The sequence below is a fragment of the Malurus melanocephalus genome, unplaced genomic scaffold, assembly GCF_030028575.1.
Source record: "Malurus melanocephalus ecotype Western Australia unplaced genomic scaffold, MMel_1.1 scaffold_71, whole genome shotgun sequence".
Classification (NCBI taxonomy): Eukaryota; Metazoa; Chordata; class Aves; order Passeriformes; family Maluridae; genus Malurus; species Malurus melanocephalus.
Window position 1 is genome coordinate 1,874,728 of NW_026623303.1, and position 24,103 is coordinate 1,898,830.

At 39.5% G+C, this 24,103-nt stretch overlaps 1 protein-coding gene across 1 annotated transcript in view; it reads right to left on the reverse strand.

The window, feature by feature from the left end:
- The window catches only part of SCFD2 (sec1 family domain containing 2), a 190,339-nt gene that overhangs the window by 98,418 nt on the left and 67,818 nt on the right, over positions 1-24,103 (reverse strand). The window contains exon 5 of the mRNA XM_057366796.1: positions 10,447-10,696. Coding sequence (XP_057222779.1) covers positions 10,447-10,696 — 250 coding nt within the window. The remainder of the gene's footprint in view (positions 1-10,446; positions 10,697-24,103) is intronic.

Consider the following 24,103-nt stretch of genomic DNA (forward strand, 5'->3'; position numbering starts at 1 on the left):
GCATCAAAGGAACAACAGCAAGTTTGTGAAGGCAAGTGCRCAAAAGTTAGCAAATGCCAGAATTACATTTCCTCAGCATGAACACCATTAAGATACAGAAGCAATCAATTAGCCTCTACTACTTCTGCCATTTCTTCTCAGTGCACAGGATTTGCAGGAATGTGAGCCAAGTATGGAGAAGATGACAAAAAGTTGCAAAAGATGAAGAAACTGAAAAATTAATTTCTCTTTCTCTGACTCCCAGTTTGCTGTTAGGCAAGGCAAATGAAGGCACAGCTTTTTCCAATTTTTGTCAGGTTTTTCTCTTTTGCACCCTCCAGTCTAATAAAGATACCACAAGATAGCTGCTTTAAGATAACACAAGACTGATTCTGCCATTTCTATATATTCTCTAATTGCTCAAAATTTTAAGAGAAGAAAGTCAGAATTCCCTCTGGGATCCTGGAATATCTGGGGAGCCTTCTGGGTACAGACATGGTGATATTCAGTGACAACCTGGGAAAGAAGATGCCACCTAGGAAGAACAGGTTGGTGAACCACCAGCCCCACAGCTCTGTGGCTATAAGCATTCTCCCAAGACTGTTTTGTAACTCAAATTCAACATCTTTCTCCTTTTTTTTTTTTTTTTTATAAGGTCTTGGTGGCTACATCAATACACATGATGTACACAGATCTGTAAAACAAATAGGCACGAACAGCACCAGAAACAAAAGCCTGAAGGGGATTTGAATCAACCAGAAACATTCATATATTATATCTGCACATTCCCCACTTTAACACAAATCCATGCAAATCAAATCCATATTTGTGTTGTTTGTCCCTAGATAAATTTGTCTAATTGGTTATGACTTGTGTTGTCACCTCTCATCAGGCAACTACTTCCACAATAATGTTTATTTTAATGAATAAAGTGGGAAATTAGGAGAGAATAAGACACMCGATATCAAACTATTAAACTCAGTGATGCATTTGGCTTTTTAAAATAGTGTACAACACAAATATCATTCTGTTATTTACATAAAACTCTCAATTAACAAAGCTCCCTCAATCCAATTACTTTCCTCGGCTGRCAAAATGATATCTGAGAAAGAAGAGAGGGAAAAAATCCTTAGGCTATGAATTGTGAGCTTTCCTGTCTTGACAGACCATAGTCCAAGTTCTGCAAAAGAGAGCAGAAAGGTCACAGCAAAATGTAATTTGACCTGAACTTTAACCACCAGAGGTGACATTAACTCAACTATAAAATTTAAAACTAAACAAGAACAAATAGCAAGAAAGGACTATGCAAGTGCCTTCTCCATGTTGATACAAAATTCAAGATCATGAAAGATCTGCTTCTTAGTTCTTTCTTTCTAGAGCTTGAGTACACATTAAGAGATTTRTGAGAAAGCACTTGAATTTCTGTAGCACAGAACAATATTTTGATGTTATTGAAAACAAAAATGGTAGTAGTACTAACAGCAGTTCTAAAGAAGGTATTTAATTTTTATGTGGAATAAAAAGTTGCATTAGGCAAGGCTGACAGATCAATGCAAATATTTAATTCTGCTTATCCCCTTAAGTCAGAATTGATCCATCGACAACATCAAAATATTTTGATCCAGCCTTGAAATTTGATCTCAGGACTGTTGCAAACACCAGGAGAAGTACACGTTTTCACACCAATTTATACAGAAGCAGAACCTAACCCTTGAAATATTGTGTATATGTATTTATGAAAGTTTTTAAGAAAGCAAATTTTCTTGACTAAAATGAGCAGCTGAACAGATGTCCAGAGCCAAAATCCATAATTGKCCAAAAGCTTGAGATGAAGAGGAGAAAATCTGGGCACATTGACAGAGTGAACTGCACAGGCAAGTGATATCTGTTTAAGCCATAGATTTTTTGAGCTTTTTATTAAATTCTAGAAATTCTTTTGAATGGTTCTGCAGTTGAGATAGTAAGATGACCAACATAGCAACGGTGTTGCAAGAGAAAAGATTGTTTGGTTATTGTCAATTATTCAAAAGATTTCTTTGGTTTAAGACTGCAGTAACACAGAACTGTGTAACTCCATTTTATGTATGGGCTTGACTTGATTTCAACATAGTGCATTATCATTAAAATATGTGGAGATTGTTAGCCTGACATAGGAGGCCCAGCTAAAATTCAAACAACAGAATTCACCTCTGATAAAATCTCATAGTAAGGACAAGAGAATTAYCACCACCACTGATCTGAATAAAGTAACTAGAAATATCTAGTTATTCTTGCTTGCCACTGCAGAGGCAATGCTGTCTGTCCTTGTGCCACCAGATGCAGGACACATCATACTATTTAAAACAGATATCAACAGACAAGAAGTAGAATAGAATACTTGAAATTCTTACAAGAAAGCACTCAAATGAACCAAGCAAAACTTTGCAACCTACAGCAAATACCTTAATATTTGTGTCTGTATACAAAAGAATAAYGCCCCTAAAACAATCTCACTAGTTTTCTGTTATATGGGTGATGACTAATATATCTTTCATTTCGTTTTGACAGTTACTTAATACTTCACCATTTTTGGTTTCCAAGGCTGGGTGTGCTCAGCAAAACAGCAAGAATTTACTCATAATTTTACAACATGATGTCAAAACTTGAAGGTTTGTCAAAGAAGTGACTTGTATGAAAAGAAGAAAAAAAWTATTTATCCATGCCACATACATCTAAAAGTACCTTTTAAAAGGTTGCCTAATTCTAAACAAGCTTCTGTTTTCATTTTATGCTTAAAGCAAAGATATATTTGATGTTAGAAGCACCTTCTAAATGCTATTGAAATGGCATGCTGAAAAAGAAMATAAATCATTAATGAAAATTGCAGCGTATCAGTTTCCTGTTGCAATTGGCTGTCTGCTAAGTTGGCAGCAAGACAGTTGCCTGCAGAGCTGCAGGCATATGTCTCATGTTAAAAAAAAGAAAAAWAGACTTCATGTTATAAACACTTCAATGAAAATTACTATCCAGTTTGGAACCAACTGAGAGCAGGTGTTGAAGACAAAATAAACAGACAACATATGAAAGGTTAAAAAAAATCCCCAATGCAGTTGGCCTTCCATTAGGATTGTGTTCTACCATAGATTTTAATGTACACCATGAAATCCAAAAAAAAAATACCTGCATGTGTAGAAACCAACCTGATTTTCTCATGTTTAGGACCACAGCTTTCTGATAGTGATATTTAAGTTATGCCTCATATTTTTTAAATCTATAAAAAATATGCCTATGCAAATTTAGATACAAATTAATCCAGAAAAGTACTGCAATTTGTCTTCCAAACAATTCACTAGAAACCCCTTCATGTTTTCCAGCTGAGAAATAGGCCAGGAATCCACTCAAGCAGTGACACAAAGCCTGCAGTCAATTGATTTGGTTCACTCATCTTCCACTTGCTATCCACAGGTTTTGAACAGATATAGGAAAAAGCCTTTAGAAAGGTCAATAGCAGAAAGATACTGTGATCTTGGAGAGCTTAAGGATCTTAAGGACAACTGACAAAATGTAGGATACGTGCATCTGCAGAGTCAGTGGCTAAAGCAGAGCAAGTCATTGCTTCAGTGCATACCCAACTTCTGCTTGTTTTTGCAGAGATCACAAAAATCCTCATAAGTCCTGAGTGTTCAGTAAATCAGAAAAATATCTTGGGACATGTGAAGTGGCATTTTTTTGCTCCATGACTGTTACCATGAAGCAAAGGACTGAAGTGTTGCAGCAGTGGCAGCATCTCAGGATTGTAACTTGCAGGCACTCCCTACCCAGCCCCTCASATGGCCTGACAGTGGCTTTGCTCCTTCCTGTCTTGCCAGTGTTCCCAGCAGGGTGAACAGCAGATCCACCATCATCTGGGACTGCCACATCACAAATGCTTTCACTGGATCATGTCCAAAACACATTGAGAAACAGAGATACCAGGAGGTCACCTTACACACAGTCAGAGAGGGGGATTTAGGTGTCAGATCAGCTAGGGCAACTGGGAAAAAAAGCCTCCTGAACATCCAACTTTCATTTCAGAATTGGAAAGAAAGTGTTCTGGATTTTCTCTGGCTGCAGTAATAACACCTGCATGGTGGCATGATGAAACTGTTTAGCTCTAACACCAGAGACTACATTTTGTTGCCCAACCCAAAATGGGAAATTCATTCCAACTGCATCTCATCTGCATGTCAGCCTGAKCGGGCTGTGCAGGACAATAACCTTCTCCTTGCTCCTGGGGAAGACACAGGGAGCATAGGAAAAAGAAACATTGCCATAATTARGATGAATTTATTTTCTATCATTTGATTAAAGCCATCCTATGAGAAAGCTTTTCTTTGAAATGCATACACAGTGAGGCAGCAGCACTGAAGTTTGCACAGCCACAGCACTGCAGCATTTGCAGCTCCTCTCTAGATCACAGWTATACATGGATAGCTCTACACAGATCATACTCTGTGACATTACTGGCATTTGCCTTCACTATGGAGCTGCAGTTATAACATGCAGGCAACACRACAGAGATTACCCAAATAATGCAGCCCACAGTCTTGCAAATAAACAGCATAACCTGGTGGCAAGAGGTCTTCTACCCATTTCAAACCAGAGTGAAAAGCTGTCCCACTAACATTAGGGATGAAGATGACCCTTAGCGGCAGGGACTAGGAGAAGCTAATCAATATTTCTTAGAGAAGCCTGTTTGGACCTTCAAAATGTTTAGCTATTTGATGTATTAAGGTATCCTCCCACCCTGGTAACCCTTATGAACTTTTAACAAGAACCGTTTTGCTTATTGTGCTGGTTTGGGCTGAGGTACAGTTAATTTTCATCATAGTATTTGGTATGAGTCTTGTTTGGATTTGAGCTGAAAATAAGGTTGATTACAGATGCATATTTTAGTTGCTGATGATCATTGCTTACAGAGAGTTCAAGGCCTTTTCTGCKCCTCACCTCACCCCAGACGGAGTCTTGGGGTGCACAAAGAGCTGGGAGTGGACACAGCCAGGACAGCTGACCCCAACTGACCTAAGGAATATTTCAAATCACATGGARTCATGCTCAGCACATGGAGTTGGGGGAAGAAGGAAGGGAGGGCGGAGACATTTGGAAGGATGGCATTCTTATTTCCAGGTCATTGTTACATGTGATGGATCCTGCTTTTCTGGGGATGGCTGAACACCTGCCTGCCCATGGGAAGTGAATTGATTCCTTGGTTTGCTTTGTTTGTGCACGCAGCTTTTGCTTTACCAATAAACTGTCTTTATGTCAACCCACAAGTTTTCTCACTTTTCTGATTCTCTTCCCATCCCATGGRGGAGGAGTGAGTGAGTGGAGGCTGCATGGGGCTGGCAGGGGTTAAATCACAACACTGGTTTACCGAGAACTGGCTCTCTCTGTCCAGGAATGTAAACATTTATTGCAAAATCAGGACTGATTTTAGGATTAATGATACTTAAGCCACACTGGCATTAGCATGTACCTTCAATAATATACAACATTTTCCCCAAAAATCATGTTCTGAGGACAAGCAGAATCAGTTGAAGTGTGTCTAATCCAATATGGCAATGCCTACACGTCACAGAATCACAGAAAGGTTTGGTTTGGAAGGGACCCTCTAGTTCCAACCCCTCTGCCACAGACAGGGAATCTTCCAATCACCCATCACCTCTACTCTGTTCTTTCAAATTTAACCCCAATCTATGAGAAAAGAGGAAGAAATARCATCCAACCTCTCCCCCCACAACCAAAGATTCCAGTGCATCTCCAGACAAATAGAAGATAAAGAATCTTATTATTCCCAGTCCCTAGATTTATACACAGGTCAAAAAGGCTACAATACAGACTTCAGATGCTTGTACTTCCCTCATGGAAGGCTCTAGACATTGAAGGAACTCTGCATTTCCACTTCGGTCTTTACTTAAAGATTTCTCAGTTTGCTTTTCCCCCTGTCTTATACAAGACACAGAATTTAGAAAAAGCAAGAAAAAGGTCCAGAAATTCATTCTGTGATTAAAAATTCCAGCAGTTCCTGGCATAAAAGAGTTCTCRTCACACCTGTGCTCAAGAGGATGCAACTCATACAGCCCTGCCAGGTGAAAGTTACTGCATGTGGGCAACAGTCAGCTGCCTGTATTGGGGCTGGGCTGCTGGTCCTCASAGCACACCATGAAAGGCAGATCTACTCTGCAAAGCTCCCACAGAGACCCACAGATGAAAAAGAGAGAACTGTGCAGCTGAAAAAATAGATTTTTTTATTGCTTTGTGGCTCTATTAGCATTACTTTTGCAGACGTTTGCAGTTGCACACAGCTCTACACAGACATTTAGAAAACTAGATGAACAGATAAGATAATAAAATAAATATGCTATTTTGCAAAGTTTGTTTTTTTTTTTTTCAAACAGCTGCCAAAAAGCCCCACCCTTAAAGCTCCCAAACCCAATATTCTGGGAAAAGCATCATTTTCCATTATGCTCTGTTCTATTCTTTSTCCCCTCCAATTTGTAGCATTCTGCTGGAATCAGTAATGTAGAACATATGTTTGAGGTAAATTACACCCAAGAGAAATCTTGGAACTGTTACATTCAGTTTTATTACCCAAAGCATTAAGATAGTCTAGCACTACACTTATTATTTAACAGTTCCATCAAACAAGACACTGCTAAYGTACTTTTATATTATTATGCATGCAATAATTAGTACCATATTTCTTAAAACTCAATGGGTAATTTATGCACTGCATTTCAATTTTACTTAGTAGTCTCAGGATATTTTTCAGTGCTTCAATGAAACAAGGCGTTACATTAATGCAGAATGTTATTGTGCAAATATTTGGGAAAACATATGTTCAGACAACAGTAAGGTTGAGTATCCCACACTCAATAGCCAGGAAATTGGAAGGGCTTGTGCTTTTTATGCAATGTAAGCTTATGAAAGTGCTGCATCTTTACCATATTCTGCAGAGGGCTGTAACCTAGAGTGCCTTAGGGAAACCTAAGGCCAATGGGACAGACAGACCCTGTCTCTGAYGATTTTTTTTCTTTCCACTGCTGCAAATACTAGTCCAGCTTTACCAGGTAATACCAAATAGCACAAATATCTCCTGTGAACCTATGGCTGCCTCTTTGGAGGGAGATTTGCACCAGCTCTGTGAGGTAGTCACATAACTGGAGATTTCCTATAGCCACAGAAAAACATCATCAAGTATGCATTTAACAAGTAAAACAGGAATAAAAGATAACTCATATAAACCTGATTATTTGACTGATAATTTGATCTCAAAAGACAAGTCTTCTAAAGTTTTTAARAGGTTTCTCATTGTATTTCTCAAGTGACTCTATGGGAACAACAAATAAAACCAAGAAAAATGTACTTGTCAGGACTGTACAACTTCCATGTTTTGCAGAAAAGAAGAAAGCAAAAGGCTGAGGCAGCAGTTCAGAGCCACAGCTAAGATACGGCTTTTAATTTCAATTTACATCAACCACAGAGCCTTAGTACAGTGTTGGGTCCAAGCTAAAAACATCAGGCACTAGGTGTATCAGGAAGCAGAGCACAAAGTCCCCTCTGTTCAAAGACATGCAATCACTAATACCTCAAAATGTAATTTAATGATCTTCTGCTTCAAGTTCCAAAATGAGTCACAAAGCTGAGAGCACCACTCCACTTCATCAGCTGCAAACTGAGAGCCAGAGAAAGTTGCTTGCTGAATATCATGAGTCTCACTTACTTTATTAGTACTGCTTCCTCATGTGAAGAATAACTGAAGCTATATTGTTCTAGTTCTCTGTGGTGTTCTGTCTCTACAGTGAATGCAGCTACAGGTCATAGAAAATACACTGCATAATCATAAAACTGAAGACTGTGCTACAATGCACACAGGAGTCAAATGATGGTTACATGGGAAAATTATTTATTGGCATTTCTCAACTTTTAAGTGCTTGMATTTGCAACCTACGTATCATTACTTCTGTGTGCCTTTTTTTTTTATAGGCAACAATGAATTTTGCCATCTGTTGCTAAAACTCAAACTGTCCAACCATGGATTGCCAGCAGGGTTTGAAACTTCAACCAGGAGGTTGAGGAATGAGCCAGCAGGTGGAGTTTTCAAACGCACCCAATAACGGGCAGTTTTCTCTTCTGATACATCCCATTCCTATTACCCTAATGGAGAGGTGAAAATAAAAGACCMTGAACATGTTACTTAGTTCTGATCATGAATGAATAATTCTAAGGATTACTGAAATTTATTCTAGTGTAATTAACTTTTGTGGCCCTTTAAGAACATAGAGGATTTTCTTGTTTCTGACTTAGAAGTAAAATGAGGGCAGAATGCTGTAGGTCTGGAACATGATCTGTCCAGACTCATGGCGGTTGCTAACTTGAAGAGCTGTGTTGACTTCCTAAAAATATGCCAGCCTGCATCTGCTAAAAGGWATAGGCAGTCTGTAGTTCTTAGATRTTCTGCTAGAAGCACATGTCTCAGCATTATATCTGTGACTGTACAAAAAGGAGAAACCGGCACTGCTCTCTCTGACTTTCAGCCATGCTACAAGGGGAGTCCTCTGTCTTTGAAGGAAAGCTTGCGGATGCTCCTACAGTTCGGACTTGCTTTGCCTCTCAAGTAGCAAGCAGGCTGYCTAAAGTTCAGAGGACAGCAGGCTATAGAACACAGGGCTGGCAAAATAAAAATAATTGAGGAGTAGTTCTAAGGGTGGTCAAGTGTTAAYAGTCTTTCCAATTCAACTGTACTGCAAAATCAGCAAATTGCAAATTCAGCAAATTCCACTAGCACTGAGAAAGCAAATGGTTGGATAAATAAAGGCTTGAAAACTATCTATGGAGTATTCCTAGAAATTTTGTTTTATACTTTGCTGCCAAAGTGATGCTTATTTCTGGTCATGACAATAGATGTTGATTTTCCTTTGCCCTCTAACATGAATAATTCAAAAAGAATTAAATAATATGTAAAACCAAAAAATGCTGATGAACCAAAAAATTATGCAACCAATAAGTATGCAATGCCATCACTTACTTGTGCAGACTGAACACACCTGCTAAAACAGATACTGAAATATAAGGATGCTAAGACTCTGGCTTTGTGTTATGTATCATCACTAATAACCTAATAATCACCTAATAACAATGAGATTGGTCTAGAACTACCTGTACTGGGTCTCTTCTCAGCTTCTCTTTGGTACTTGACTGAAGTTTTAGAGACTTAAAATCTTCCCATATTTACATTAAGCACAATGAGGAGACACGGATAGAACTGTGATTTATAATACCCTTGATTATAGGAGAAAGGGAAAATATGAAAATGGACATTTAGAAATTACTACATTGCATCCACTACAAGATGCCACTGAAATTGTGAGGGAAGCACCATTTAGTGGACAACATGTGCAGTACATATTGAAAAACAGGAMAGCAAAAGCCTGCAAGAAGCCTGGAACACTGTGGGCACTGTGGCCAGGAGTATTAAAATAACACACAGTGCAAATATGACTGAGCAAGCCCATTCTTACCCTAAGTCTTTTATAACTTTTGCACTATTTTACACTCAAAGCAACAGCAGACTGGTAAGACCACACCTGTATTTTGAATTAGAAGTGTTCACAGGGAATAGTACCAGAATAACCAACAGCAGTATTATTCCACTTCCCTTGAGACTCCCCACTTAGGCCCATTCTTGGCAAAGGCTGTCAATTATAAATTCCTCTCAACATCTTGATTTATATTCATATGCTCCCCACCTGGTCAATCACCTGCTCAACATTAGAAAATACAGAGGAAACTGACAGCAGAAGGTGAGATCCCTTCTGCCATGCCAGGCCACAGTTGAGGCCTAGCACAGCTAGGCACACCTGAGCCACAGTTCATTCATTTCAAATTAAGTTTTTAACAATTACTTTTTCTAAAATGTGACACCAGCAACAAGAGGTYAGGGCTTTCCTGCTCTATGAGTGCTMATCTAAAAAAAGGCTTAGCATGCTRTTTTTGAAGGCTAATGTTCATGTTGTTTCAGCAAAAAGCTCAGTGTTGGTTTTAGACACATTTCTTCTTTTATGCCATACAAGCCAGCTCCTCGTATTCACAAAGCAACTGTGGTTCACTGAACATGTTTCCAGGATTAATTTTGACTTCCCAGGGTCAACTTTACACCAATCAATGAAAGAAATTGTGGAAAAGATTTCCTTATGAAAACACACAAACTTAGCCAACGTTTAACAAAAAGAACAACTTGTAGAGCTTTCATCAGACTCAGCACTCTTCAAGGACAGCCTGTCAGCATTTGGCATATATGAACACAGGAGATGGAACAAATCTACAGGAAATCCTTGTGCTTACTCATTTACTCTCAGCACCACAGACAAATCAAGCCATTTTTATACACTTCTCCTAGTTCACACGTTCCCAGACATCCAATTTCTCACCACACAAGCAGAATCTTACCTSTAATTTTCAGCAACAAAGGAGATGGCTCTGGTTCATCACAAATTGCCTTGACAAGGGCCTTTTTCACCTCTTTTTCAGCTGCGTCCAKCTCTTTTCCACATTTGATTTCTCCAACCACAGAATATATGTATACCAGCAAGACAAGGAAGTCCTCACAGGTATARTCATCTTTCGTCCTTTTGTTGTAAGACTTGATCATTGGCAGTAACTGGTTCAAAACACTGGGCATTTCTGACTCAYCAATGGTCTGAAAAATAGAAGGAAGATTGTGTCAGAGTGCCTCCATGGAGCTTGTCAGTTAGGATCAGAAATACTCCTGCCTGCACATCATCCAGTATTCACATTCTCAGYAGTCAGAACATGGTGTGATTTATTTGCTGCTAAGACAGTGAATTATTAGTCGTCTACAGTTTTTTTTCTTAGAGATTCATAATAGCAGCATCTTAGCATTTGAAAAGCTTGATGATTAGATCAAGTACCAGTATGATGAGAGGATGAAAGCATCCATCCCTTGGTATGGGTAGAAATGATACAAAGTACAAGGTCAAACACTTCCTCTGAATTTTAGGCTTCCTCCTTGGGTATGATTTGGTACTCCAGCACGGGGTTCAAAACCCAGCTGAACTTGCTGACATCCACCTCATGCAACACCAGGGCTGGGGTTTAGATCCATTGTGCAGGTCTCTGCCACTCAGAGCAGCACAGTGACAAATAGAACCGTCAAACTGACACCCTCTCTGCCCACAAACACCTGCGGATGAAACTTCTACGTGCTGATTTCCTGCTGTGGCTTATCTGGGAGCTCAGAAGGATCARGTGAGAAGTGGGGCCACTGCAAGGCACACAGGAGGAACACGCTGCTCTTGTGTGGGGAGTGGGGTGTTGGAGGAGAGAAGAACAGTCTTTCCTGGTCAGATTAATCCAAGAGGTCTCCTACAACATTGGTTCCCTGCCCTTGGTCCTGTTTCACCCTGTGAAAACCTGTGGGTCAGTTCACAGTGTACACTGAAACATTAAATCTCCTGTAATCCAAAGAGTCAAGTCTGCAAACATTTATTCTTAGTTGTTACTAGAGTAACCTCACACAGACTAGTCACAGTAAATAGRCATCACAGCCAAAATACACCCTCTAAATTGATTCACAATAAGTAAATAAAAAMCAAATCAAACATACTAGGAAGAGACACAGGTTTATACAATAGCAGAACTATRCAATAGCTTTAGGAACACAGAAACTGAAAGCTTTATCTCCTGAGGTACTCCATAGAAGACTTCAGAGGGTCTGTGGTTGTATTTTAGTTTAGTTGTTCTTTGTCAATCTCAAAAACACTAACAAGCATCTCATAAACTGTCATTTTTACACCAACACTGATCCACTAGAGAACTCAATCATTAAGAAAGCATGAATTACTTATGCTCCAAGAAAATTTTTTCCAGGTTGTGCTATAAGGAACTACATTTCTGTGGACTTTTGTACCCCACCCAGCTCTTCACATACAAGTTTTGCCACAGACCCATCTTTCCTGGGACTTCAGTGTGGTCAGATGTTATGTTTCCATTTGAATACATGCCTTAGAAAAGAATTTTCGACCTATCCACTAAACTTAACAGTAAGTGCAACTGCAGACTTGAAACAGTAAATTACAAAGCTGCAGTGGTCAAAAGCATGTGGGAGYCAAGAGGAAACATTTCAAAAACCAGGAGGGATTGGCACCCTCTGTGTTTGGGCACGGAGTGCTAAATCACATGCACAGTAAGTCCAGGCACTGCTCCACCCAGGAAGCAAACCTACGGTGTTTGACATGGGTCTGATAGCTGGGCCATCATCAAGACAAGGCTGTTAATTCCCAGATTTCAACTCAGCCCTGCCTCAGTTCAGTATTAGCTCTTCTCTTCTTGAAAAGTAACACAATTAAATTCTCATCTGGATGCCAGTAAAATAAATAACAGACCATTCATRTCCTAAGATGGAAAAAGACAAAGCTTCAAGGAATTCAGAGGTATGTATCTATCATAAAGAAGCCATCTGCAATGAACAAATGCCTAATCAGTCCTAAAAATCTAAGAAATCAAGATAAACCCACATGTGGAGTTATTCTGGAATGACRACAAACTTCAGTGTATATTAATCTGAATTCACTTTTATGGAGAGGCAACACCTATGCCAGGTATTATTGAACATCATCTACCATCTACTGGCACATCATCTATTCCCCTCCCAACACACAAACTCTACTTCACTCCATCTCTAAACATMCCATAACATGCTGCTATGCCAGCGAAGATGAGTTCTTGAAAAAGCTGTATTTTGCATGCATGGATGCACTGAGGGCATGGAGCACTGAGGATGTATATGGTTGCATAGATGAACAGTTCCTGCTTGGGGATAGTAGCTCCTGCAAGTACACATGCACAGCATCTTTGGCAAACTTTCAAACATACATGATAAAAAAAAATTGTCTAAACTTTCAGGGTGATTTACTATAGGGCAGGCTAAAACTCAACRACTTCAAGTAACAATTGCCACCTCTTATCTTCAAAGTAAAAATGAAAGAGGAAAAAAAATTAAAGAGCTGTAATAAACCATTAACTTCAGAATGCACGTAGGGTCTTTCTGGGGTATGAACTTCTCTGGAATGTTTTTCTCCTTATCTCTTGGGAAATGGCACCGCAGAGGACTTCAAATGGAACTGCCAAGTTTCAGAGGCTATTTTGTCCAAACAGGCCAGTTGGACTGGACCATGWATGAAAAAAAAGGGACTCGCAACCTTAGTGCAGAGCATGGCTCCACAGGGAGCAGGGAAATTTGCCTCAAACAAAATCCACTGGCAGATTGTCATTATCTGGCCACCTCCGATGATTTAGGGGCTCCCTGCACTGCCTAACAATCAATCAATTACCCTGATTGAACAGCCCTAAAACACAAGTTTTAAAAATGTAACTGCCCATGACCCAAATTTCCTGCTGGTTATGTTGGCCTCAAGTTAGCCCTATTTGTCTATCATCAAGGGAGCCAATAAAAATAATATAAAAACAGGTCAATTCTAAGCTTTGCAAAGGCTGTATAAAAACATTAATGCTCCTTAAGGCAGAGCCAGCTAAGAGGCCCAAGCTCAAACACTTTCTGCTCGGTTTCATTGTTTGGACATTTTAATGYTTTAATCGTATATTCTCCAGAATTCAGGGAGAGTTTGTGACACATTTTTGTTGTTTTCCTTCTCTTTCCTCCACCCTCCTTAGTTATYTATTTTTAGAATTTAAGCCACGTAATAATTTGATGTCCCTAAGGATAAATCAACTGATGTCAATTTGCTGATTTTTGCAAATGACTTGAATTTTGGCAGATGCGAGAACAGAGAAGAAAGTACAAACAAAACTTTGGGGGGGGTTTATACACAGACCAAGACATTCTGCTTCAAAATCTTATTTAAAATCTTGTTTATAAGATCTGCAGGAATTAGAAGGAAGTGAAATAACCCAAGAAAAAATACTTTGTAATTCTGTGAGAGGCATTATTTTTGGTATTAAAAAACCCTGTTACAATCTAAAGCCATATGCATCATTAGACWTATTTTACACAATAGAAAGCAGAGTGAATTTGGGAGGAAGAGAAGAGGAACATTAGAGTTTACTTGAATTAACACATATCCCTGACAAAACTGAGAACTGAGCACTCTAGTCCCTGTGCTTACAGCCCACTGTCATAAACTCCTCATTAAAAATATTAAAGCAAAAATCAACTTAAATCAAGTGGAGTTTATTTTCTTTTAAAATCCAGGAGGAAGAAGGAGATAAATCTTTAGAGACTACCTCACTATGTAAATATTCTAGTGGCTTTCCGTTTAGGAAATACGTTTAAGAGGTCACATGAGTTAAACAGAACATTTTGGAATGGGAACCASACAGGTCTTTACAGTGAAGAGTTTTATTGGAGAAAACCAAAACTAAAAAACAACCCCAAAACCCAGCTGCAGGTAAAACCAGCAGAAGAATAAGTGGAARCTCACAAGCTTTGAGTTTCCGTAAATTTGCTGCCCCATGCTCCTGGACTGGCCTATTTACTACCAGCTCCTTTTATTGATAACTTAGATGGGAAAAGAGATGTGGAATAAGCAGCTTTTAAATGTTGCCCTATTTGATTTTTCTTGTTTTACCTGGGTTTGACTTCTTATGATTTGTGATTTTGCCACATTGCATATTAACTTTCTCACTGTGCAGACAGAGGCAAGAACATTCCAGCTGCTAAAAGTGACAATGGCACCAAGGGAGGACCTCATGGGTGTGTTAAACTGGCTCAGATCCTTTGATGGCCACAGATCTCTGCAGCAATAGTCATCTCAGTGAAAACAACAGGCCCTGCCAAGCTAAGGAGGAGTCCTTGTTGCCTGCAGTGCTCAGCTGCCCATAAATCAAACGCTGCAGTTCTGCTACTCGCTGTTTTACATTGTTTGGCCATCTGAGATTTGGGGTTGATTGCACATAATTTCCATAWGGGTGGGAAGATGTCTGTACTGCCTGCAAAACAATTACTTCATGTATTTAGTTTTTATTAAATGGCCTATGGGTGACTAGTGGTTTGACACAATCAGTTAAGTATGATCTTACCATTCAAATTCTGSTTCACCATACAAAGCTGTAGAAATCATTACAATTATTGACTTAGGCAGGTTTTTATGAAAATGTACATCTGCTTTGTCTTCTATTTATGTATTTGTAGGGTATGAATSAAAAATAAGCAACCCAGAATACAACACAAAAAGACTACCACACTCTCACTATTAGGAAACACTTCAAGCTGTRTATGTCAAAATACAGAGCATCCAGTAATTCAGACAAGAGATTTTAGATAACCAGAATCCACAGTCTATAGATTTCCTTTCGCAAAAAGTAAAGTTTTAGTCTCAGACTTATGTTACCAGCTGGGGAGGGGCTGACAAAGCCTCTACACACAAGGAGAACGAGCAAACTTTGGCCTTAGGGGAAAGCGACAAAGCATTGAGTGAACTCACAGCAGACTGAGTGGAGGTGTAAAATGCTGGCAGTAAATGGCTGCTTCCAGTACAAAAAAAGTACAAGCCATTAAAGATCAGGAGAGAGATCAATCACCTTTTGTTGGGAACCTAAACAGCTTAATGACTTGTCTCTGCCAATACCAAGAGACTGCATCTTCCTCTCTTTAAAGGCACTGTCTTACCATTCACTTGATAAACGATACAGAAACCCACCAAAAATATGCATATAAAGGAAAGTRGAGAACTAAACTGCTAGTGAGAGACAGGAAACAGTAAAAGAACCTAGGAACCTATCTCCTCTGTCATTACTTTTAATGATTCTTCTGTCTTTAATGAAATATCCCTAAAGAGCCAAATTGAACACCCATCTTCTTTTCTGCATTTATCACCCACTCTGAACATTGCCCAAGGAACTATGTTATCAAAACAGTTTTCAGGCCTAAGACAATTTTCAGGTTCTCCTTGCAGAGAGACCTTAAAATTTCACTGTAAACAAAGAAAAGGAGTAAGCTTTCCAGAAGCTATTTTTAACCAGGCTCATGCTGTCAAAGATACCAACACACATTCATCTTACATGCTCTCCCAATTAGCCCTAATTCTTGCCTTCCACTCACCAGGGCAGCCTCTTCCTCCTGCACCTGATGGAGGTTTCTGTGACATGCATTAAAACAAATAATTGTAACCATACTGTTTTTTTCTTGGGTCTACTGCTTGGTCACAGAAACACTCATACTAGTTCTGAAGGACAAAGATTGGATTGCCTCCTTAGGCAACAGTGCTGGCTTGAAGCCTAGGTGAACTGGAGTTTAGGGTTGCCAAGACATAAAAGAAAATTACATAAATAATCACCTGCTCATTGGATGACTTCTTCAATACACTGTCAAAAGRCCTGATGCTTAATTGGTGTCTATCAGGGAACATGACAGACATCAACAGTCCTTTGACATACCTGATGAATATCTAGCCAGGATGATAGCAGTTACTGCAGAACACAGTGACAAGTCAAAGGCAAGAAAAATTTACTGACAACATACAACTTTTTWAAAGCACAACATTTGTAAGTTCTTATGATCAGAGATATTTTTTTAAAATGTGTCTTGCATAATTCCAAAAACACAGCACTGACACTTAACAGCTAATATGTGATAACAACATAAGTATTTAAAACAAGCTCTTCAAGCTCTATCATTTCTAAAACCAAAACAAAAGCAAAGCCCAAGACAGTTCTTTCTGCCAATAACTCCCTAGCCCATGATCATGACCTAAGAAATTGGATTTCATCTACATCCCATGGCCAAAAGAAGCATAGTCCAGTATTTTTCTTTAACCTAATTTCCTTAGGACATAAAATTAATTATATTTTTAGCAATGTAATTGAGATCTCTTTGTAACACCTTTCTCCTATCTTTACTGATCACCACAGTTGCTTGACAACAGTTTCCTGGTTTTAATCATCTTACAAGTTCTTCAGCCATTTTTGTTTCTTCTGCTACATGAAGCTGATTCTGTCACTATGTCAGTGCTGCAAGATTTACACATACATTTTGAGAAAATTCAAATACCCACTGATATCTAAYCTTCCACAGCACCAAAATCACCTCATCACAGTGAGTTATGCTGCCTGGCAATGTATCATTACATCATATGGTCTAGTTTTTCCCTCTTTGGAGATCATCTATGTGTACAGCTGTGTTAAGATATTTTAATAGGTTCATGGGGGCTCAGGAGCAACAGTGTACTAAAAAAAGKATATTTAATAAGTCTGGATTTTATTAGACAATGCTCTGCAAGGATAGGGAGAATTTTACTTTAATCACCTCATGTCTGACATAAGAGACTCATCAGCAGGTTAAAAAGGGAATACTTCCAACCTACTCAGCCAAAGCTTTTAGCTGTGATAGCTTCTACAGATGTGCTTGGTAAAAATATGAATCAGCACAGCAAAAACAGTGTCAGAAGAATGAAAAAGCAATACAGGCACARTCAAGATAAAACCTGGTGCAATGCATGTCAGGATTTTTTGTGTGCGGTTTCTGAGGCTGCTTGTTTCTATAAGCCTTGGAATATTGAGAAAACTGCCAGAAGATGGTAGGGGATCAAAATTGAGAAAAGGGCMCAGGGATAACATCCTATGGGGTTAAAACTAGTATCAGCTTTGAGGAAAACAGTAAGAAAGTGTTCAATCACCACAAAGCAAAGGATAAGAATAGAGAATAATACAAAACAAACAGAAGGGGTATAAATCAAGGAAAATATAGTATGACAAATTTGGTCATTCAATAGTGTAGATTATGTCTGCAGAAGGAGGGGATTCTATCCCAGGAGATAGTTACAGAAAAAGATTTGAGAGATGCTCAGGACAAAGAAAAGGATTGAATGTATGCTTAGATCACTAGCCATAATCCTTCAGGTTAGAAAAATAGATTACCCAGTGGAGTGAAAAGGCCTAAAAAATCATGTGGGACTASAGAAGGCAGGTAGGGAATCCGTTCACTCTCAATGCAACAACTAAGAGGCAATAAACAAGGCTGGTAAGACCCAGTTTAAAGAGCAAATTAAAACAGAGGTAGTTTCTCATGCAATTTGCTCAGATGTGGAACTTCTTGCCAAATGCTGTGCTGCTAAATTCTCACTTGGGCTCACAAAGATGATGGGAAAACCCACAGGGGAAAAAATTCCATCAAATATTAGTAAATACACAGAAACCACAACTGTTACAGAACTCATAATGGTTGGAACAGGGAGAGTATCATATAACCTTGTCCTCTTCTCCTAATCTTCTGTAGGCAGCTGATTTTGAGCAGTAGTGAACTTTTTTTTTGCTAGAGAAAGCAACCTGGCTCAGCTGCACATTTGATCCAATCCATAATAAACATACTTACCATACGGCCATGGCAAAAGGACCAATGTAACTACAGAATGCAGTGTCCATAGGACAGAAATAGGAAAGCAGGTTTATTACAGTATGTGGCATGGTCAGGATTAATTCCTATGTATCGTGCCCAGTCTTAGAGTCCACATTTCTAAGAGGATGTGAAAAACTAGAAATAACACTGAAAAGAGTTACAAAACAATTGAAAGGGTAAATTCCTGCATAATGGGTGACAGTTCCTTACCAAAAGGAAGAGTAACAGTTTATGTATGTCTCTTCAGTCAGAAGAAAATTTCAGAGTATGAGACAGCTCTTAAATCTAGTCAAGAAAGGCACATGAAGAACAAGGGAAGTTGAAACTATAATTTTACCAGTTCTCAAATTGGTAGAGATGCTCTCAGTGGTGTGCACATTTCACAAAGACTTTTGAGGGTGAAAGGGCAGAAAACAAGCAGAAAGCACGGACTCAGCGATCTCACGCAACAGAACACTGTGCATTAAATGCATCTGGTGAATAAAACTATAAACTGTTAGGCACAGTTCTTGACTGCAGTGAAAAGAACTGTGAGGGAAATATACTTCAGAAATAGCAGAAAGGATGAAGGCAATACATGCTGTGAAGGCTGTAAGCAGTGAGTTATAAGAGGAGACTGACAGTCAAAGCAAGCCCATCCTGCTTTCCACATTCTTGCCTTTTCTATGATCTCTTTTCTCTAAAACCTGCATTTTATGCATYGTCCTTCACTCCTACGCCAATCTAACACCACATGTTACAGAAACTCCTCAGGGCTGTAGGACTTTTGGTGATGGGTCAGACCATGGTAGACACTGGTACCAGAAATGAAAAATTAGGGCTGGGGACAAGGGTAAAATGGGATAACCAGTCCTATCAAATGAGAAACAAAAGGAGTTTGGAGGCTGCATGACTGTTTGGGTCCATTTGAAAGACTTTGTTTTTTCTAATTGCTTTAGTTTTTCTGTTTAAGTGTGTAATCTTACCGTGAAACATTTTTAAACAAATCCAGTCAATTTCTGCTCCTACAAGTTTGATATTAACAGACAACCAGGATATCGATCATATATTGTCACAAGCCACAAAGCTAGTTTGCACTGAAGCATCATACAAATAATGATTTCAACTAAGGTTGGGCCATATACCTGATACCGCTCAGAGATTATACTGTTACATAAAAAATGCCGAATAAGAGTACTATCTAGATCAAAACATACCCCATTTTACAGTATCCCTCTGATTCAACTTTCTCTTGGCCATTTCAATGGAAATAAATATATATCTGAGCAAAGCAGCATTCTCTCTCCTTATTCCTTCTCTTTTGTTCCATCTTTTTTTAAAAAAGTGGCCAATAAGCTTAGTGAAAATCTACCACTAAGACAAACACACCTACCAAAGTACTAATAACTGAAACTCCTACATGTCAAGAAACTTGAAAGATATTTAAAACATCAACTTGTATGTGATGGTTATGTGAAACTACATGCCAGATCATGTTATATGAATTTAAACAGTAGCTAATTTGAAAATGTTTTGCATTGTATTTGACATATTTTATGCAGATAGACAAAGACRTAATACATAAAAATATATGGACATGGGAGGTTTGCAGAGGAGATCCCATTGCTSTGTCCACAGCCCCAGCTGGAACCACAGGAAGGAGACACCATGGCAACACAAAGACACGTGAAGGCAGATTATCAGTCCGCTGCAATGCACCACGGCTGTTAATCAGTACAGTAAATGTTATCACAATAGAGCACTGACATTTCTAGCCCTTGTACAAGACTCACTATGCTTCAAGCAGCATTTAGGCTTTCATRGTGATTAAATGCAGATTTCACATGTATAAGTAAATTCATAACTTAGGAGTGCCTGGTTCATGTGGAAGGAATCTTTCATTCACAGGACATCTTCACTGGAGAATGCTCAGTGTGGTGTGATTTGCACAAGGAAGAACGTTTTTTTYCCCCTCTTCAGGTTGGGGAGAATAAAAGAAGGTAATTATACAACCATATCTCATTTCATCCTATGACATGTGTTAGGTTAAAACCTTAATTTTCCTGTCCAGTTTTCGACTGCTATGAAAAGCTACACCATCTTTCAGAGAGGAGCAGATAGCAGAACAGTGATACTTCAAAGAAAAGGACCTTTCTTCCCTTATAAATGTGCAAATTGCAGCAACAATGACTACTCAGCATGTGTCTAATATAAAACATCAATTGAAGTACAGGCACAGGCAAAATGACCATTATGGTGAAAAACTACTGAAATCCCACTCTTTTAATCTTCTCATCCCATCTTGGAAATGCTTTCCTGCTCTAGATGCTAATAGTTCTCTCTTCAAGCACAATTTAACTCAACTGCCTCCAGKCTGCTTCTTCAGCTCCCTAATTGAGCAGGAATCTTCTGTGCTGGTATTCACGTGCAGTGGTGACCAGTGGTGACACACYGCTGGGGTTGGGCACACCTGTGTGTGAGTTTATGAATTTTTAGGATGCTATTTATTAGACAGTACACACAACACCTGCTTGTCAGTCATGATACTCTTTGCCTCTTGGCCCACATGTCCTTCCTGTGCTTGGCATACAGCAAGTCCTCTCCTCTTTTGGTTCCTTTCATCGTTTCCCATCGTGCCCATGTGGAACCAGGCCAGCTGGGTGGCACTGGCAGTGATTTTGCTGTTGGCTCCTTGCTCTGGATGGAAAAGACATCAGCTTGTTTTCCCACCGCCAGCTGCAAGGGCCATGTGAGGGCATCCTGGCTGCCAGGGCTTGCTCCTGCCACACCTCCTCCTCATCCATTTGTCCAGCATGAGCTACAACTAGAAAAACAATCTGACTTTTTGTCCCCCTGGGACTTCCCTCCCACTCAGCCAAACGCCTGAGTCAGCATAGCTATCCCTCATGATATCCCATTTGTGCAAAGGGAGATGACTGGACCACAGGACATCTGGTCCCAATATCTAAAAACACTTAAATCATGCATGTCATTCCAAACATTTAAGGACTTCAGAAGTTTTCAGTTACTTTCATATATATTTCCTAGTTGCTTCATGCAAAAATCATTTTTTATGTTCCAAATTTCACTCTGAAGAGTCAGGCAAATGTATATTCCACCTCATTTTAACTAGGAAAAAAAAATCCCAGGCTTAAAGATAAGCCCAGACCTGGCTTAAGCTACCTTTATGTTAACTAATTTAAAACAAAATTATTTTAGGAGAGTGTCAAAATGTACTGAGATACAACACAATTCAGATTACATTAACAGGCGAAAGAAGGAGGTTATTATGTGCAATGCAAAAAATCCCCAAGCCTATCCAACAAAGAAAAGCCCCCCAAATTCAGCTGTATATACTAGAAGGTGAGGTTCAAAGGTGTTTTTCAGTTAGTTACCCATTGTGATTTTTGGCCCACTGATCAGCTGGTCAACACCAGACTGATACTCTGGATACCAATGCTCAGCTTCAAGTCCAAGAGGGAGCTTCTTGCTTTTCTACACCCTCATGCTTCTTGCTTTTCTACACCCTCATGCTACCAAATGTTAATTCGAGTGCTCCGACAGCCTGATGCTGAGTCCTGGATATGGGAAATAACATTCAGTGCAGCCTTTACAGCTCCCACCTACACTGTGAGTCATGGTATGCTGATGCCAACACAACAGAGGCACACTCGAGCCTGCTGTAAGCTGTTCAGTGTGAGCATCAACAGCCATCGAGCTGTCACAAGAYGGAGCTCACATCAACTGGCTATTTTTTTCAAAAGCTGGTATGGGTATGCCTACGTATCTCACAGTTTCTCTTGCACAGCTCTTACAAGAGGTAACATACAGCATTTTGATGTAATTTCTTTCCTTCTTATCTGGCTCCCCACACCTCAGGAAGGGAGTGCTTCCCACCTTTACCATTGTAGCCTACTCATACTACTATAACAGCAGAAAAATCAAGATTTCTTCTTAAAGAACGACTAGAAAATTCTTCCCCCCTCCACAGCACAGAAGGCTCCCATTTTTCTAGCAAGCCATCTGTCAGTACACTCTCAGGACATGACAATCAGACATTTGGGTCATAAGTGATACTTCATATTGACATACCATCACAGCAAAAAAAAGGAGGTGTGAGACACCTTAGTTTGATGAGAGAATCCAGAGGACCTTGGTTATATATTATAACACAAAAAAATACTTTGAATCATTTATCTTATTCTTGGATTGTATTTTGGAAGGCAGACTAGTACTACAAAGCTCTTTTAGACATTGTTTATTAACATCAAAATGAAATATGAAAAGCACTTTCTGTTAAATCCAGGATCTGAACAACTATTATAATGTACCCTAAGTACAGTAAAATGGAATGGCAACAGCTGGAAATAAAATTGTGATATTACTAAAAATAAAATAAKGTACGTTTAATCCTCCTAAAAAATAAACTTTCAAAACAACATCATCACAATTAAGTTACCCAAGAATGTTACAAGGTGAGTAGCCTCTCCAGTTGCCACCTGGGACCCTCACATCCCAGACTACTTCCAGTTTTCCTGGAGCAAACATTTTGATCTTCCCAGCAGGCAGTGCCATAGGCCCTAGAGAAGATCACAAACCCCACAAAATTTTGGTGCTACTGTTTAAGAACAGCATCATTCACCAGGGAAGGGGGTGGATGGATATAAATCTAGACACAGTTGTTTGGCTTTAAAATGTCACCTTTTTAGATTTTTTGATAACCACTAAAAAACCCCTAAACCAGTCTCAGGACAATCTTTTCTCCTGCCTCCAAATAACTTCCCTCTGCCACCTCAGTCATCACCACTTTTGTCAAACCCCAGCAAACTACTGATTGGTGATCTCACTGTTGTACCCTGAGTCATATTTTAATTAGTAAGAGCATTGAGAAAAGATTAGTGTACAGATATTGGCRAATCTTCAAACAAGAGTACACGCTGTCCATTGTATTCACAATGAAAAAGCTCTTAAAGAGATTTCGATAAAGATTTGCCTCCTGCTTGCAGCCCACATTTGTAATGTTTATATAAGTGAGGGATATAAATCTTTTTCAAATGAACCCCATGGTTTTTAAACCAGCCTTGTTATAAACTGCCTGTTTCCGTTTTGCCTGCTTAAGCAAGCAATGCAGAGCCTGCTTGGGATAGACTGGAACTAATTTAATGTGCTCCAGGTTTAATCCTCATCCTCCCCGCTTTTACTGGCAGATTTTACACAGAGCACTACTGCTGACTTTAACAATGATTCATGCGATAAGTGAGTTTGATTTGTTTTGATTTGTTTTTCCACATCAGAAAAMATGCAACAGAAAATGCCACCGAAATCGTTTTAATAAAACATGGCCGAGACGGAGCCAGGTCAAAAGAACTAAGAATAATTAAACTTTGACACAAGAACAGTTTCCGTGTRCTGGAATGCATAACGGTGAATCTGTAGCTGGCTTGATGCAGAAGAGCAGAGAGAAGCGTGCAGAGCTCCGCGCTGGGGCGGCAGGAGGCTGGAGCGATGGAGCGGTGCCGTGAGCGCACAGCAGCAGCGGGACAGAGCCCACGCTCGGCTCCGCCGCACCGCCCGACCGCCCCTGCAGGGGGCGCTGTGGGAGCGCCGCGGCCGCGGAGCCACCGCCCGCCAAAGCGACCCAGCTCAGCCCGGCCTTGTGCGGAATCACCCTACAGCAGCAAAACCCTGCTACCTCCTTTCTGCTGCGGACATGCTGCTTCGCTCTCTTCTTCTTCTTCTTAGTTTTTTTTTTTTTTT